We start from the raw sequence: 16136 nt of genomic DNA on the forward strand, positions 1-16136 counted from the left end.
TTTTGTTTTTTCATAAAATTCTTTTATTCTTTAAATACACAGGCTATTCAGAAACTGGTTAGGATGCAGACCGCAGGGTCCTCAAAAAGTAAAGCTGGTCTTATGAATAAATGGATGATTTACAAAAACTTACATAAAATCAATCAATACTTCTCATTTTCACACAGTGGAAGGTTGTTTTAACGAGAGAGAAAGAAATTTGAATAATATCCCTCCCAAAATATTTCTCAAAATGGACATGTTCTCGTCCCAAAATCCAAAGCTATTAGGCTTTGGACTGTGGAAGGAGAACATGTCCATTTTGTAATGGAGGGGAAAAAAGGTGGACTTTGTAAAATTCAATAAGTTTTACATAAACCACTGCCGTACGTTTCAGAGATGTTTGCACGGCAGTATAAACGGCACAATTTCCCCTCATACCCGCTTTCTACATCAGAATCAAAACTCACATTTTTCCTTTTTCAAACTACTCAATAACAACAACAATAATAATAATGATGATAATGGTGGTAATGGTAATAATAACAACTTTAGATAATCCACCATAAAGAACAAAAGCGGCTTTAGGTGGAAAATAGTAAGTCTTTGTGAGCTCCTGATTAAAGTGTGGTTGGTGTTTAGTAAAGGACCTTAAATACAGATTCAATATAAATACAGATTCAGACTCAGCTTATTCAGTCCACTGAACACATTTCGTTTGCATAGGTTTTTTACAGGTCAGATTTATAGCCAATTTAAATCTTTGGACAACCTTTTATGTTAGCAGAAAATATCATCTGCAGATTAGGTGTACATAAATGCAGTTTTCAGGCAATAGATCACGGCCTCTCCAAAGGGTGAGAGATTTCTACTGAAGCTAGAAAGCCTCCCAATTTAACATTCAGTCATTGCATGCATGGCTAAATATCAACACAGTCAGTTACGGCAGTTGACCTTTCTAGTGTTTAATAAACATATCTCACATGGAGAAGTTAATCAACAACTCACAGATTTCAGTGATTAAAAAAAACTGTATAAACCTTCATACATCTAGAAGACTGCAATCAACCTGGAGGTTTACAAGTCTTTACACGAGTATTCATAATAACGCAGTTGTTGCTAAGAATTAGAGCACGACTTGCAGAAGAGTTCATAACTAAGCTCAGTATTCAGATTTTTACCAAAAACATTCATGTCAAACGAAAGCGCTTCATGTGTTTTGAGATTAGATATTTCCACCTTCTAACAATTAATTCATTTCTTGATTTGTTTCTCCTCTCAAACAGCTTGCTACACAAACTGCAGAATTAATGTAGCCAACCTTCTATCAAAAATATTAACTTTTTTTTCTTATATACCAACATTTCAAAAATAACTTTTAATATTTAAAAAATGCACAAGGTTTGATACAATCTCTATGTATACAGGATATCACCTATACATTTGGAAAAAAAGTCCTAACTGAAAAGTGAGATGAGATGCGACACAATGCACTTTGCCCTAAAAAACAAAACAAAACAAACAAACTCAGACCTAGCTTTAGACAAATGGAGGCTGCAAAACACTGCTACAAACAGTGGACACAAAAGTGAATGCATTTTACAGGGACATAACCTCTGTGTACTCTGAGTTTCAGGAGCATTTATTATTCCGACTCATAAGAGATAACTGCCAGTTTGGATCCAGAAATATCATTACCAAAAAAAAAAAAAAAAAAAGGTTTGGTTTGACAGATTGCCTTCGGGCATCTGTCAAACCAAACCTTTTTTTTCTAACACATCAGCACACTGATATTTATAAAGTGCCTAAAGCTGTTATAGAGACATTAAATAATGCTAAAATATGAACCCAGTATAAAACAGCTCCTACTCCAATCAATAAACTGAGGAAATTAGCTTTTTTTGTCCTTCTGCACAAAACCTGGATGAGAAGATTGATACCACTCTTATATTTGTGTGTTAATTTTAAACTAAAGCCACAAAGCTGCTAGATGAGACTTGAATTTAGACTGGAAACCACCGTCGTGTCTCAGTTCTTCGCTACTTGAATGATAGAAAAGGACCACCAAACAAGGTTCAGCCAGCAGGAGGCTGTAATCATCAGCACTGATGATAGTGGCTTTGCTAGCTTACTAGCTAACAGCAGCAGACAGCAAATTGTCCATATGGGTGGTAAAAGGCAGAACAAGTTTAGAACATGCAGTAAATCGCGGGACAACCTGAGTCCAACATTCAGAATGTCATTTCATTTAAGAGCAGAACGTGACATGTCCATTTGAGAATTAATCAGTCCAAACTTACACACTAGACAAGTCAGCATGTAGTAGTAGTTTTAGTACTACATGAAGTGAACTAATATTATGAACGAAATTGAGACCAAGCATAGGAATTATTTATCTTAAAAGAAATGGTCAATAGAGAATTAGCTCTGAAAAGTTGGGCCAATAACAACACTTAAAAATAATAATTTGGCTGATAATTAAAATGTTATTGTTCTGCCTTTTCTGCAACAGAAACCAAAGTCTTCATTAGAACAAAATAACCAGTTGTTTCAGCATCTTATAGTCAGCACAGAATTAAGGTGACAATACTTTTGAGTGTGTCACTGCTATTGTTACCTGTCACTGAATGTGTCAGTCAATGGCAGCCCTTAAGTCTGATGTTAGCTGGTAAAGACAATTAGCTGCTCTATCCATGTAAACAGCCTAAAAACCAACCACCAATTAACTCAATTAACTCCAGTGGTTTTCATCCTTCTTTCTAAACATCAAACAAAATATACAGAATAATTTGTAAGCTTTGATGGTTCTTGAAGGCTGAATGAGGCCAGGCTACACAGTTTCACCCGTTTCTACCAATCACACTGAACTAAGCTAAGCTAATTCGTGAACATAGACTATATAAAAGATAGAGGTAGCCTCTGGGCTTGTAAAGTGGAGCCAATGTGGAAGAGCTTTAACTCTGAATTTCTATAAATGGCCAACAGGAGGCGACCAGACTGAATAGCAATAGTTTCAGTCTGATCCATCCATCACGCTTCACATCCAATTCAAAAACACTACAATGCTCACAATGAAAACAGGCACCTTCAGTCCCACATAACTGGTGACATTACTATGGCCAATTCCATTGCTTATATACAATCTGTGTTCGTGACTTGATAATAGTGTAATCAATCTTCTCATCTGAAAGAATCATCTTCATTTTTTTAAATAACTAGTAAAAGTTGTGAGATGAACTGAATGAAAGAGTTCTCATTAGCTGTGCAAAAACAACATTTAACTGAGACTGAAGCAGATAACGTAAAACATCTTAAAGGAGAAAATAATCATTAGTATTTTGTGTTTGATCTGGCAAGAAGTCATCAACACTGAAAGAGCATCTCTGTGAAAAACAGGAGGGATTTTTTTGTTTTAACTCCCCTGACTGGACATTTTCATCCAGAAGCAGAGTGTGTACAATTAATATAGCATCCTCTTTGTTAAATTTACACCTCCTTCTGAGAAATAAAAACTGTCGGGATTGACATCATCTTTTCTTTTGTAAGATCTCAGTGTGAAATGAAACCTCAGTGTGAAGATGGATGATCAAATAATAACGGAAAGATTTTAAGACAAACATACTATTGGATCAATTTTGTGCCAGCAGGATGATGGAAACAGAAACTAAAGCTCTGAGAAGAGCTACACCTGCAAGCTCAGTAATGAGCAGCTTTAACGTCAGCTACTCACCAAGAAAGACATATTCAACTACAAGAGAATATTTTAACCCCTCACCTCCACCAGTTGTAATACTATTATCCAAATAGTTCTGTAGTTTCATCAAGGTCAGTAGGTCAACACTCTTAATCCTGCCAAAATATACCTGTCATATGTTCACTTTTTAGGAATAAAAAAAAACATTTGTAAAGTTCCAGACGCAAACTTCAGCCATGTTACTGACACACACACTGGGCCTCATGCAGGAAAGACTCACTCCCACAGGTTTGTTTCCATCACTCTCATTGCCTGTAAGGAAAGTGTGGCCTTATAATTACGAATTATAATTGACAGAATAAATAAATCCTTGATTATTGCTGCTGTTGTACAATCAGGGCTCAGAGAAATGTTTTTCAGATGCTTTCAGCTGAGAGTATTACGAAGTGTCATCTAGACACTGAGCTAGCCAAACATCTGGGCAGCTCAGTTGAGCTAACCGTTTACACTGGTGAGACTGCCTCCCCTGAATGAGTTGCATCCTGCACTTTTGTCGTATGAAATTCATGTATATTCTAGACCTGTCGTTTAATGTAGTGCACAGTCTCTGCTTTTATCCACATTGGAATGTGTTTCTTTGACTTGGATACATCTTCATTGGATTTTTTGTCATAATGGCTGTCGTTTTTCTTTAAAGTCTGACATTTTATTGGCGAATATAAGATTGGTAACTTGTACACGTTATTCACTGTCAGCTTGTTAGGTTGTTGTGCATCAATGATTAGTTGTTGTGTAACACTTAACTGACAATAAATAAAGCAGAACAAGTAACAAAGCATGACAGGTCTAGATGTCAATTAAACCAGTGATTCTGTCACACAAAATGAACACACTTAAGCATTATGTAAAAACTCAATAATTGTTAACAGTTAACAATTATATGTCAATTATATTTGCCATATAATTTAACATATAAATTATATGTCAAATATAATTTAAATGAAAAACAAATAAATAAATGAAAAAAGGGGAGAGTCGTGAGAGTACCAGAGTGTTTTAGTAGGCAGCTGGGAAATAATTGGGAGTTGTTTTTAACATAAAGCTAAAATTAGCATCACTGGTCCATGCCATGCTGGTTGGGAGATTGTTGCTGCAAACGGGGCAGGGAGCAGCAGTGGATGTGTGTGCACCAAGAGACCTGCATAGCAGTTACATTGTGAGTGGAAGAGAGCTGAAGCCTCTGCTATCCAACTGTTACTTGTTGCAGAAAGCAGACTCAATTGAGGGGGAAAAAAAAAAAAAAAAAAAAAAAAACAGACCCTGAGCAATTGGCGATTGTTAATCCTCCCTGTAGATAGACCTTGTTGATCAAACACTCTACTTTTCTTAGCTTGAGTTGAGTTAAACCGGGAGAAACTCTGGGCACGTGGATAGGTGTCCTTTAGAGCAGTGCACTGTAATGAAGTTTGGTTTAGTTTTTATAAATTATCATTAAAAGGCAAACTTGGAATTTCAATCAAATATCATTCATCAGCCCAGCCCCAGGACATAGTTACAAAAAGGTTTCCTGCAGAAGGCCCATTGTTTTCTTGTGCAGTATCATCACAACCATCATGTCAAATGAGAGCATAGTACCTTGAGAGAAAGTGAGCCCTGTGATGTCTGCATTTAGAACAAGTCAACTATGTATGTCAAGTAGCTCTATAGTAGCACCTGATCACATGTCTACGCTCATTAATGTCCCTACTTTTAATGTAAAAATAATGAGAGCCATTTCCATAGTGTCTGTAGGAAACATTCACTGAGGTACTCCACACTGACGGAGGCCAGCAGGGAGTCTGGAAGGCAGAGCAGAGGAAAGCGCTTTGAATAGTTTGGTTGCTTTTGGTCATGTTGTCATATTTCTTGTTTAGTGTTTGGCTTCTTGTATTAAAGCAGCTTTGGTGAACATGAAACACTCAAAAGTACAATGGCTTCTTAACAGAAGACCATCATCCAATCATTGATCCCTCTAAATCACAAACCTCAGGGTGGAAATGTTTTTCTTCCTGTGTGGGTGGCTGCTGCTCCAGCTGGGAACAAGCATCCTGCCTGAAGCTGCAGCTATGTTTTTGTTTTTTTGCCTCCAAAACTTTGAGTGTGTCATGGTCTACATGCACATTCAATGGCATGTGTGATATAGAACATGAACTCCATGTCCATGGCAGTCTGTGGCACACTTGCACTCTCCCCATGGATGACAGGGATTAGAGCGCTGTCCATCTCATTCATGTAGCGCTGTGGGAGAAGACTGCCTTTGGAGCCAGCCTGGTACTCCACCTGAGAAAAAACAGTAAAGAAATATTCAAAAGGCTTTAAGTGCTAAACACAATAAAATAGGGCTGTCACAATACCAGATGTTCACTTCACAATTACTGTGGTCAAAAAACTTCCCAAAACCTATTAGGGGTGCAACGATACACAAAATGCACGGTTCGGTTCGGTTCGATACTTTTTTCGAAACAAAAAAATGTTCATGCTTTTTTAATTTGTCATTTATTAAAATTATAAATATCTATTTTATCTCAAAAGTACAGTTTTTAAATTTAATGCTGCTGAAACAACGAAATAATAATAAAAAAATTAATCTATCTGATCGAGAAATCACTCATCTTTGGAAAAGAGTTTATTACAGAGAAATGGCTCTTTCCAAAATGAAAGCTATACTATACGCTTCTTCTGGGCTATATTCTCAGCAGCATATTAAACATATCAGATTGGCCTATAATTAGCTAAGACTGCTGGGTCTAGAGATGGCTTTTTGAGTAAAGGTTTAACTACAGCCAGCTTGAAGGCCTGTGGTACATAGCCGATTATTAGAGATAGGTTGATCATATTTAAGATCGAAGAATTAATTAATGGCAGGACTTCTTTGAGCAGTTTTGTAGGAATGGGGTCTAAAAGACACGTTGAAGGTTTGGAGGAAGTAATTATTGAAGTTAACTCAGAAAGATCAATTGGAGAAAAAGAGTCTAACTTAACATCAATGGTACTAAGAGTAGCTGTAGATAATATTACATCTGTGGGATGATTACTGGTAATTTTTTCTCTAATGATAAAAATTTTATTTGTGAAGAAGTTCATGAAGTCATTACTAGTTAACGTTAAAGGGATGGTTGGCTCAAAAGAGCTCTGACTTTTTGTCAGCCTGGCTACAGTGCTGAAGAGAAACCTGGGGTTGTTCTTATTTTCTTCAATCAGTGATGAATAGTAAGATGTTCTGGCTTTGCGGAGGGCTTTCTTATAAAGCAGCAAACTTTTTCTCCAGGCTAAATGATGATCCTCTAAATTTGTGACACGCCATTTCCTCTCCAGATTACGAGTCATCTGCTTTAGGCTACGTGTTTGAGAATTATACCACGGAGTCAGGTACTTCTGATTAGAGACCTTAGTTTTCACAGGAGCTACAGTATCCAGAGTCGTACGTAGTGAGGAGGTGAAATTATTAACAAGATAATCGACCTCTGTTGGGGTAGCGTTCAGATAGCTGCTCTGCTCTGTGTTGGTACAGGGCATTGAAGATGATAACAGTGGGTGGATTATATTCTTAAACTTAGTTACAGCGCTTTCAGAAAGACATCTACTTTGATAAAGTCTACTCTCCACCGCTGTGTAATCAATTATTGTAAATGTAAATGTTATCAGGAAATGATCAGACAGGAGAGGGTTTTTAGGAAACACTGTTAAATGTTCAGTTTCTATGCCATATGTTAAAACAAGATCTAGAGTGTGATTAAAGTGGTGGGTGGGTTCTTTTACATTTTGAGAGAAGCCAATTGAGTCTAATAACAGATTAAATGCCATGTTGAGGCTGTCATTTTTAGCATCTACATGGATGTTAAAATCACCCACAATAATTATTTTATCTGAGCTCAGAACTAAATTAGATATAAAGTCTGAGAAATCAGACAGAAACTCTGTGTAAGGCCCAGGTGGACGATAGATGATAACAAGTAAGACTGGTTTCTGAGTTTCACAGCTGGGGTGGAGAATGTTAAGCATCAGGCTTTCAAATGAATTAAAAGTCTGTCTTGGTCTTTCGTTGATTAACAGGCTGGTGTGAAAAATTGCTGCCACACCGCCCCCTCGGCCTGTGCTTCGAGGTTTCTGGTAGTTAGAATGACTCGGGGGTGTTGATTCATTTAAACTAACATAATCATCCTGCTGCAACCAGGTTTCTGTAAGGCAGAGTAAATCAATTTGTTGATCAATTATTAAGTCATGTACTAACAGAGACTTGGAGGAGAGAGACCTAATATTTAATAATCCACATTTCACTGTTTTACTCTTTGGTTCAGATGTGGATACTTTATTGTTCTTTCTTTGTAATTGTTTATGTTTAAGTTGTTTGTTGCTGGTTTTTAGTTAGTTTTTTGTCTGTTTGGGAGCTGACACAGTCTCTATGGAGATGGGTTTTTGGGGGGGTAGCAGGAGGAGAGAACCAGAGCTTGCAACCAGAGCTTAACTTCTTTCTCTGGTGGTGGTCAGAGGGCCCGGTGGCGCCAGTGTCCGGCAGCCTCGCCTCTGTCAGTGCGCCCCAGGGTGGCTGTGGCTACAATGTAGCTTGCCATCACCAGTGTGTGAATGTGTGCGTGAATGGGTGGATGACTGGATATGTAAAGCGCTTTGGGGTCCTTAGGGACTAGTAAAGCGCTATATAAATACAGGCCATTTACCATTTCTCGCTAGCTTGCCCTGCGCTCTTCCTTCTGAAGATGCTCTCTGCGTTGAGCGCTCAGTGGATCTGCGCTCGACAGTGCAGCCTAGGCGGAGTAGTCGAACGCAGATTCACTGAGCACTCAACACAGACACCATTGTCAGAAGGAAAGTTGATAAAATAAATTACAAATTTTGTATTGTTCAATACATATGCGTACCGAACCGAAAGCACTGTATCGAACGGTTCAATATCGATACGAATATCGTTGCACCCCTAATACATATACACACACACGCACACACACACACACACACACACACACACATATGGTTAAACTCAAAACACAAGCATATGAAGGTGGTGAGAAAGTCTGTAACCATAACTGACCAAGAGAATTCAAAAATGACCATTAGAGTGGTGATACTAGTGTGTGATTTTTAAATACAGTCAGTCATCATTAATACATCACTATTGTTGCATCTGCATTTTCAAATACCTTGTAAGACCACTCTGCGTCTTAAAAAGGTTTTACAATATTAACCTGAATCACTGCTTGTTTACCATGTCAGCCTGTGTCGAGACACACAGTGAGAGTGAGTTGATTCCGCTGGAAGTGAGAACGGCGAGGTGAGGAGTGAGAGCACTGCAGGTTGCCAACGCTATTTCCTTCTGAAAAACACTGCAGGACGATAAGACAGATGCCAGGTTGCAGTCTGGAGACTTCAGCTGGTAGAATACCTGAACAGAAATACAGTTCAGGTCATGCACACATCACAACTTTTAGATGGCTTTAGAACTCAGAATGGAAACCTCATTCAGTTCACAGAAGGTGTCAGATAGGAGCAAACAATTTGATGTGAAAAAAGGAAAATTTACCTCAGTGCATGTAATCAGCCGATTGTCTGATTCAAACTCAGTGTCTTGTTGCATCCTCACACTACACACTCCATCTAGGGATCTTCCATCAACTCCACTAGTTTTGCTGCAGGAATACAAATTCACAGGGTCACAGTAGAAAGTACTGTTTTCCCAGAGATTTAAACTGCATCGTGTTTTAGTTAAAATATGATCAAATACTGGCATTGGCAAACACATACACACATGGAGTAAATCATTGCGTGCAGTTACCCTGTGTTGACAGGTGGATTCCACTCCACCCAGCGGACAGTCACATTCTCTCTGACCTGCTCATCATTAATCTTGCCACAGGGTATGTGGAAGTTTGTCTGCTCCCTGAGGGCAGAGCGAAGAGATTCCATGGTCTCTGGAGGGATTTGCACCATCAACCCATCTGGTAAAAACAAAACAATTGACTAGTCTGGCCCAGCAATAACAGAATGGACATAAGTATTTCAGAGCCAACAACCAGTCACAGTACCTTCTACAATGCTGGACTTCGCAATGAAACCTGAGGAGGCTTTAAGTGCTCCATTGAACACCACAAAACTGGCCCCAGTGACTGTAACAAAACACAAACCCCCAGAAGTTCATATATGCATGGTACAACAAAATGCTTGCCTCTAATGTTTTATTTTTCAAAAATAGAGGAGTATGGAACATTTCTAAAGACACTCACCTGTCCGAGACTTCCCAGGCATGCTGTTGGCCTGGGTTTGGTAATTTCCCTCCTCATTCTGGTAACAGACCAGGTGAGAGTCGGCCTCCGAGCTGAATCTTGCTCCAATGCTGATGACATGTTCATTGGATGCATTTATCACCTTCTGCACCTGAAAAATACAGAAAAATATACATTTCTGTACAACACTGCTGTGTGCCAACTTTTGCTTTATTTACTTATTATTTTTACATACATACATTGTTTGATTTTGGCCTAAGTAAGTAAGTAAGTAAGTAAAATTTTATTTATATAGCACATTTCTAGATAGAGATCACAAAGTGCTTTACAAGATATAACAGATTAAAAAGACAAAATACAAACAAAGTTAGCAAAAAGCAATTTTAAAAAGATGTGTTTTTAGCTGTTTTTTAAAAGTAATCAATGAATCAGCGGATCGTAAGTCCTGAGGAAGGGAATTCCACAGTCTGGCGGCCACAGTAGCAAAAGCTCTATCACCCCTAGTTTTCAATCTCGTATACTGAATGACAAGTAGGCCCTGACTACTCGACCTCAGAGACCTACTAAGGGCATAGGGCTGTAAAAGTTCAATAATATATGGTGGTGCTTGATGTTGAAGAGCCTTAAAAGTTAAAACCAAAATCTTAAAATGGACTCTAAATTCGACAGGAAGCCAATGTAACTGCATAAGCAACGGTGTTATATGTGAATATTTAGAAGCTTTCGTCAAAAGTCTTGCTGCAGCATTCTGAACGATCTGCAGACGCTCCAAAGAACCTTTGTTTAGACAAGTAAACAGGGAATTGCAATAGTCCAGTCGTGAAGAGATAAAAGCATGAATAACAATCTCCAGTTCGGTATAGGATATTATAGAGCTCAATTTAGAAATATTTCTTAAATGATAAAAGCAAGACCAAACAAGAGATTTAACATGACTATCTAACGTAAGAGCAGGATCAAGGATAATCCCCAAGTTCCTGACAGATGGTTTTACAAACGTTGAAAGAGGACCAAGAGCATTTATTATACTGGGTATATGTCTATCTGGGGCGCATAAGAGGACTTCGGTTTTATGTTGTAAAGAGAATTTTAAAACGACAAGGGAATCATTTTCTGGTTGTTCATTCAAGACAGATCTTACTACACACTCTTTAATAGATAATTTATCAAGGGTTTATTAGGGTTTTTTTTCTCTAAATGCTACCTCTATATTCAGCCTCCAAAACGTATTTTTATTTGCCAATGATGGCCCTAAAACACCACGATACAACTATATGAAACTAAGTAGCTTTGACTTGTTTGTACAAGACAATTTCTCAACATGTGGCAGGACAATTTACGAAAGAAAGTAAAGAAAAACATATTGTACTGATCATTCAACTGATTTAATCTACTTTGTACCCTTTTCAGTTATCCTTTGAAGGGAGTTAGAGGACGACCACAAAAACCTAATTTCTAAACCAATATGTTTCTAGAAGTTACAGAAATTTTGGGGGTTGTTTGTAGTTTGATTACCAAAAAATTAACCCAAAGCACTTGTAAATAAAGAAGTCAACATCTACTGAAACCAAGTACATGAAGCTTGGGCACTAAAACACCTGAGAAGTTATTCTTTTTTTAGTTGCAACTGTGACAAATGACATATTCAAGCATTATCAATGTTTATCTAAATCCTAACCAGAATCTGAACAAGTTTATTTTACAAAATTAAAGGAACTCTTACCTCACTGAAGCTACTTTTGGGAATATCAATGTAGCTGTGGCCCATCTCCATGTGGATCCTCAGGCCCTCCACCACTGACAGGCTATACTGGTAGTTCCTTAGATCCTGGATGAGAACAGTTTATAGAATCTGAACTCATCAAAGTGTTCTAATCAATTTTTTTCAAGTCTGCCAATAATCAGCATCAAAAAAGTGTCTATGACTGTTGTCCTAATAACATTTATGTTCAAAAACCTTTCACCAAAAGCCCAGTATAAAACAAATTAATTTTAAACTGTCAATCATCAAAATCAAAAACTACTCTGCCAGACACCCATGAAATCTGCATTACTTAAAATGTGGCTTGAGTGGAGTTAAGAATTATGTGTAGTTTTAGCTCTAACAAAATTTTGCCAAGCTTCTCAATTATAAATAAATCTTATTTTCTTTATTGCAAAATCTTATTTTGCACTACTTACAGCCAATAAATTCATAATGGTGTGTCCTGTCTCTCGATACACTGACTGCCGAAAACGGATACTTATCAGTGTGGTGGGATACGCTGAAAAACAAAAACATATGTAAATAAACCATAAAAGCACAATATGTATCACTTGTCCCTGTGTCTTTCTCCTAGAACAGCCTATATGCTTACAGACAGTAATTTACAATGGTTTAGTAATTTAACTTGTAGAGGGGTTTACCTTACGATATAAAATGTGTTAGTGTGACTGCTTTTGGTAAAATAAGCTCTTTACAAATGAGAAGGTGGAACTGGGGTATTTTTATTTACTCAGCAAACTGCTGAAACTAATCATTTTAACAATAATAATAATAAACTAATAACCATAAGGTTTCAGAAGAGCAGGTTTTTTTTTTCATTTTCAACAAATCAAAGTTTAAGATTACTATGTTTTAATATGAAATAACACTCAGTGTTGTCATGAGCAACAAAGATTTACATACAGTTGTATTCAGCTCCAAGACGCAAAAGCAGTCTCAGTGGAAAGACTTTGGCCCAGGGCACCTCCAGTTTCTGAATGAGCAGGCCAAACAAGAATGGCTGTGAAGGGAGAGTGAGGCCGTCTAGAGACTGGCAGGTGGGAGAGAAGAATACCATCCCAGCATGATCCTTACTGCCCAAGAAACTACTTGTAAAAGTCACATTATCCAGCTCCTCCACAAACCTCCCTGTAACACAAGATAATGATTATGTTATCCTTTATAAGCTAAAGGTGTAGTTATTAAAAGTTGCAAAGGCAGGCTGAAGGCAGGTATTACCTTTTTGGGCATCCTGGAAAATGCTGAGATATATGGTAAAGAGGTCTTTGGGAAGAGTTTTTTCTTGAGGCAAACACTCCAACAGAAATACTAACTCTTTCTGTCCCAGAGCCTGCAGCCCATTAGAGCCAAAACACCAGCATTCCCTGCCAGAGTCTGGAAGATAAAACACACAAGAGTTAATACATTGGAAGGCATGTGAGGATTCACAAAATTTGAAAGAGGAAATATGAGATACACTACCAGTCAAAAGTTTGGACACACATTCTTGTTTAATGTTTTTTTCTTTATTTCTACTGTTTGCTACATTGTAGATACATACTAAAGACATCAAATATATGACGGAAGATATCTGGAATTATGTAGCAAAAAAAATAATTTAAAAAAGATAAATAACTCTAAATATGTTTTATATTTTACATTCCTGAGAATAGCCACACTTTGCTTTGTTGATAGCGCTGCCAATCCTCGGTCTTCTCTCAATGAGCTTCATGATGTAGTCACCTGAAATGGTTTTCACTTCAAAGGTGTGCCTTGTCAGGTTCATTTGGCCTCCACAGTCACCTGATCTGAACCCAATGGAGATGGTTTGGGATGAGATGGACCACAGAGTGAAGGGAAAAGGGCCAGCAAGTGCTGAGCATCTCTGGGAACTCCAAGACTGCATAAAACCATTTCAGGTGACTACCTCATGAAGCTCATGGAGAGAATGCCATGACTGTGCAAAACAGTAATCAAAGCAAAGGATGACTATTTTGAATAATCTAAAACATAAAACATGTTTTGAGTTATTTCACACTTTTTAGTGTACTACATAATTCCATATTTGTTCATTCATATTTCACTTACATGTCACCAGTTTGACATTGACTAGCAGGTTGGCATTAAGAATGAATGTCAGAGGACGGGGTCCGCCTTCTTCTAGTAAGTGCAGAATCTGACATGGAGCAGGATTCTCCTCAACTAAAACATCTAAACAGAAAACACAGCAGAGCGATTATTAAAGCATTTCGCATAAAAGCCAGTGTGAGACTTACATTTCACTCTGATCCAAGCACAACAGAAAGACATAAGATGTCCAGATGTGCAAAAATAAACCAAGAGATTCATGTCTAAAACACACCTCCTCCTTCGTCCTCTCCAGTGGCAATGAGCAGTGGAGGCAGCTCGTCTTCATTGTCTGGCAGCAGACTGGGAAACCTGTTCACTGAAGAACCAATTCCACAAAGCAACGCGAAATCCCAGGGTCCAGACACTGGGCGGCAAGCTACCTCTGCTGCCACAGCAGCCTCAGGGGAAGATGCACTGTTAACTCCGGTCTCTGCCCCAGGTAAGCCAGGCTGAAATAAGAATGTCATTTCATGTAATACCATCGTCAATGGACTAATTTTTATTGTCCATTTTTTTTTATTTCTATTTATTGTCTATCTAATTGTCTATTTTAGTGTAGCAGTACTAGAAAATGCCAGGTTGCCAAGAAGCACATAAATCAGCTGCTTCTCAAGAGTTTCTCATCATGTGTATGAACGTCAACTTGTCCATGTTGGACAGCAGCTGGCAGCACTTGTTTTCAATTTATGAAAGAGTTTCTAGGACCTCTGGCCCTGATAATTGACATGGATATATGGAGTAGAAGGGCCAGCGACCTTAGCTGCAGTTCAATACACTGGGAGTGTATGCCGTTATTTTTGTGCCACTATTCTGAGCGCATGTAAAAAAAATTTGAGCGCAAGTGAAAAAAAGTTTGCAGGTGCAAGTGTTGCATTTTGAGAAGAAATTTATTTTGAGCGAAGAAAAGCTGAATTTGAGCGAACAAAATTCATTGCTGCGTGCAAAAAATGTATTTCAGTGTTTGCTGAACACTGAAATCCACTGCTCTCAACGTGTTGCTCGCGCTCTCAACGTGTTGCTCGCGCTCTCAACGTGTTGCTCGCATTCTCAACATTTCTGCCCGTGAGCGTTCAACTCTTTGTGTACGCCGTTATATTTGTGCCACAAAACCAGCCAATCATAGACTTGGATGCAAAAATATCTGATTGACTGTTTTGGTCTCCAATCAGCTCGAAATGACGAAATGCAATATCCCAGAATCCATTTAGTCCAAAACTCAAACGAGGCAGTGGCAGAGGAACACAGAGTGGCGGAGTTTGAAATATTTCTCTTTATGGGTCACGAAATAAACTTTTAAGATATTTTCATGCGATAATGGTGCTGTGTAAACTTCAAATACCTGCTCGATTCATCAAGACATCACATATTTCCATAATGCTCTAGCGTTTTCGGAGATGCCTGTTACCCACCAGCTGACCGGGTGGTCACTCGGGTTAAACATAATATGTAAAGCTCAACTGACAAAAAAATCGGCCGACTACACCACCAGGTATTATAGGAAAAACCATAAAGCCTTTGAACTAAAACAAACGCTGTTGTGACAGTGATGTACACCGTCTTGTTGGTATATATGTATGATTTGTATCACCTTCATGTTTCCAAACCGATACCATGACCAGCAGTTTTACAGCTGTGGCTCCAGCAAACATCAGCTGATACTAGAAATTAATTTTAAATAAATTCTAACAACAGCTTATCAAGCTTGAACGTGCTGTTGTTGTTTAGCACAACATCCGCTGGTTTCCTGTTTCTGGCGCAAAGTGGGAGATAAACAAACAAGAGAGACAGCTGATCATTGATCGGTTTTATGATTGAAGTAGCCACAGGAGAGGGAGGGAGAGAGAATGATGGGAGAAGAGGCAGCTGTGCAACGTAAAGACAGAATAACTCCAGCTTTGTCTTTTTTCATTCTAGCTGAAGTTTATGGGCTCAAAATGTGGTCATAAATATTTTGTACTTGTAAATCGGTTTTGTACTTGTAAAAAAGATTTGTGCGTGCGTAAAAAAGATTTGTGCGTGCGTAAAAAAGATTTGTGCGTGTGTAAAAAAGATTTGTGTGTGGACTTAGCCCAAAAAAAAAAACCCCTGCAAGTTACAAGTACGAATTTTGACCCTATTTTTCTTCCTTTAAGCTGATTGGTCAATGTCATGTCAATCACAAATTAAACAATCCAATCAGAGAACAGATGGGTTTGGCCGTCGGAGGGGCATTTTTTTGAACTGCAGGTCCTTGAAGAGTAATCTCTATATAAATATCCGATAGCAGTTAGGTCCCCTTACTTTCAGCAGCAGTTGAAAGGATAAAGTTGTGGTA

The 16136-nt window shown here is 38.2% G+C and overlaps 1 protein-coding gene across 3 annotated transcripts in view; it reads right to left on the reverse strand.

Moving 5' to 3' along the window:
• zfyve16 (zinc finger, FYVE domain containing 16) overlaps window positions 1-16136 on the reverse strand; it is a 43214-nt gene continuing 27078 nt past the window's right edge. For 2 of the 3 annotated variants that reach the window (XM_082541435.1, XM_082541434.1), the window contains 12 exons: window positions 14055-14271; window positions 13781-13903; window positions 12932-13087; window positions 12617-12841; window positions 12130-12212; window positions 11672-11776; window positions 9949-10099; window positions 9751-9831; window positions 9501-9663; window positions 9249-9354; window positions 8934-9110; window positions 1-5992 (listed from right to left, as the gene is read on the reverse strand). In XM_082541435.1, the coding sequence (XP_082397561.1) occupies window positions 5816-5992; window positions 8934-9110; window positions 9249-9354; window positions 9501-9663; window positions 9751-9831; window positions 9949-10099; window positions 11672-11776; window positions 12130-12212; window positions 12617-12841; window positions 12932-13087; window positions 13781-13903; window positions 14055-14271 (1764 nt within the window). In that variant the 3' untranslated portion in view covers window positions 1-5815. The remainder of the gene's footprint in view (window positions 5993-8933; window positions 9111-9248; window positions 9355-9500; window positions 9664-9750; window positions 9832-9948; window positions 10100-11671; window positions 11777-12129; window positions 12213-12616; window positions 12842-12931; window positions 13088-13780; window positions 13904-14054; window positions 14272-16136) is intronic. The other variant, XR_014277918.1, reaches the window with a different exon arrangement.

This window comes from Aulonocara stuartgranti (assembly GCF_965226115.1).
Source record: "Aulonocara stuartgranti genome assembly, chromosome: 7".
In the NCBI taxonomy this organism is placed as follows: domain Eukaryota; kingdom Metazoa; phylum Chordata; class Actinopteri; order Cichliformes; family Cichlidae; genus Aulonocara; species Aulonocara stuartgranti.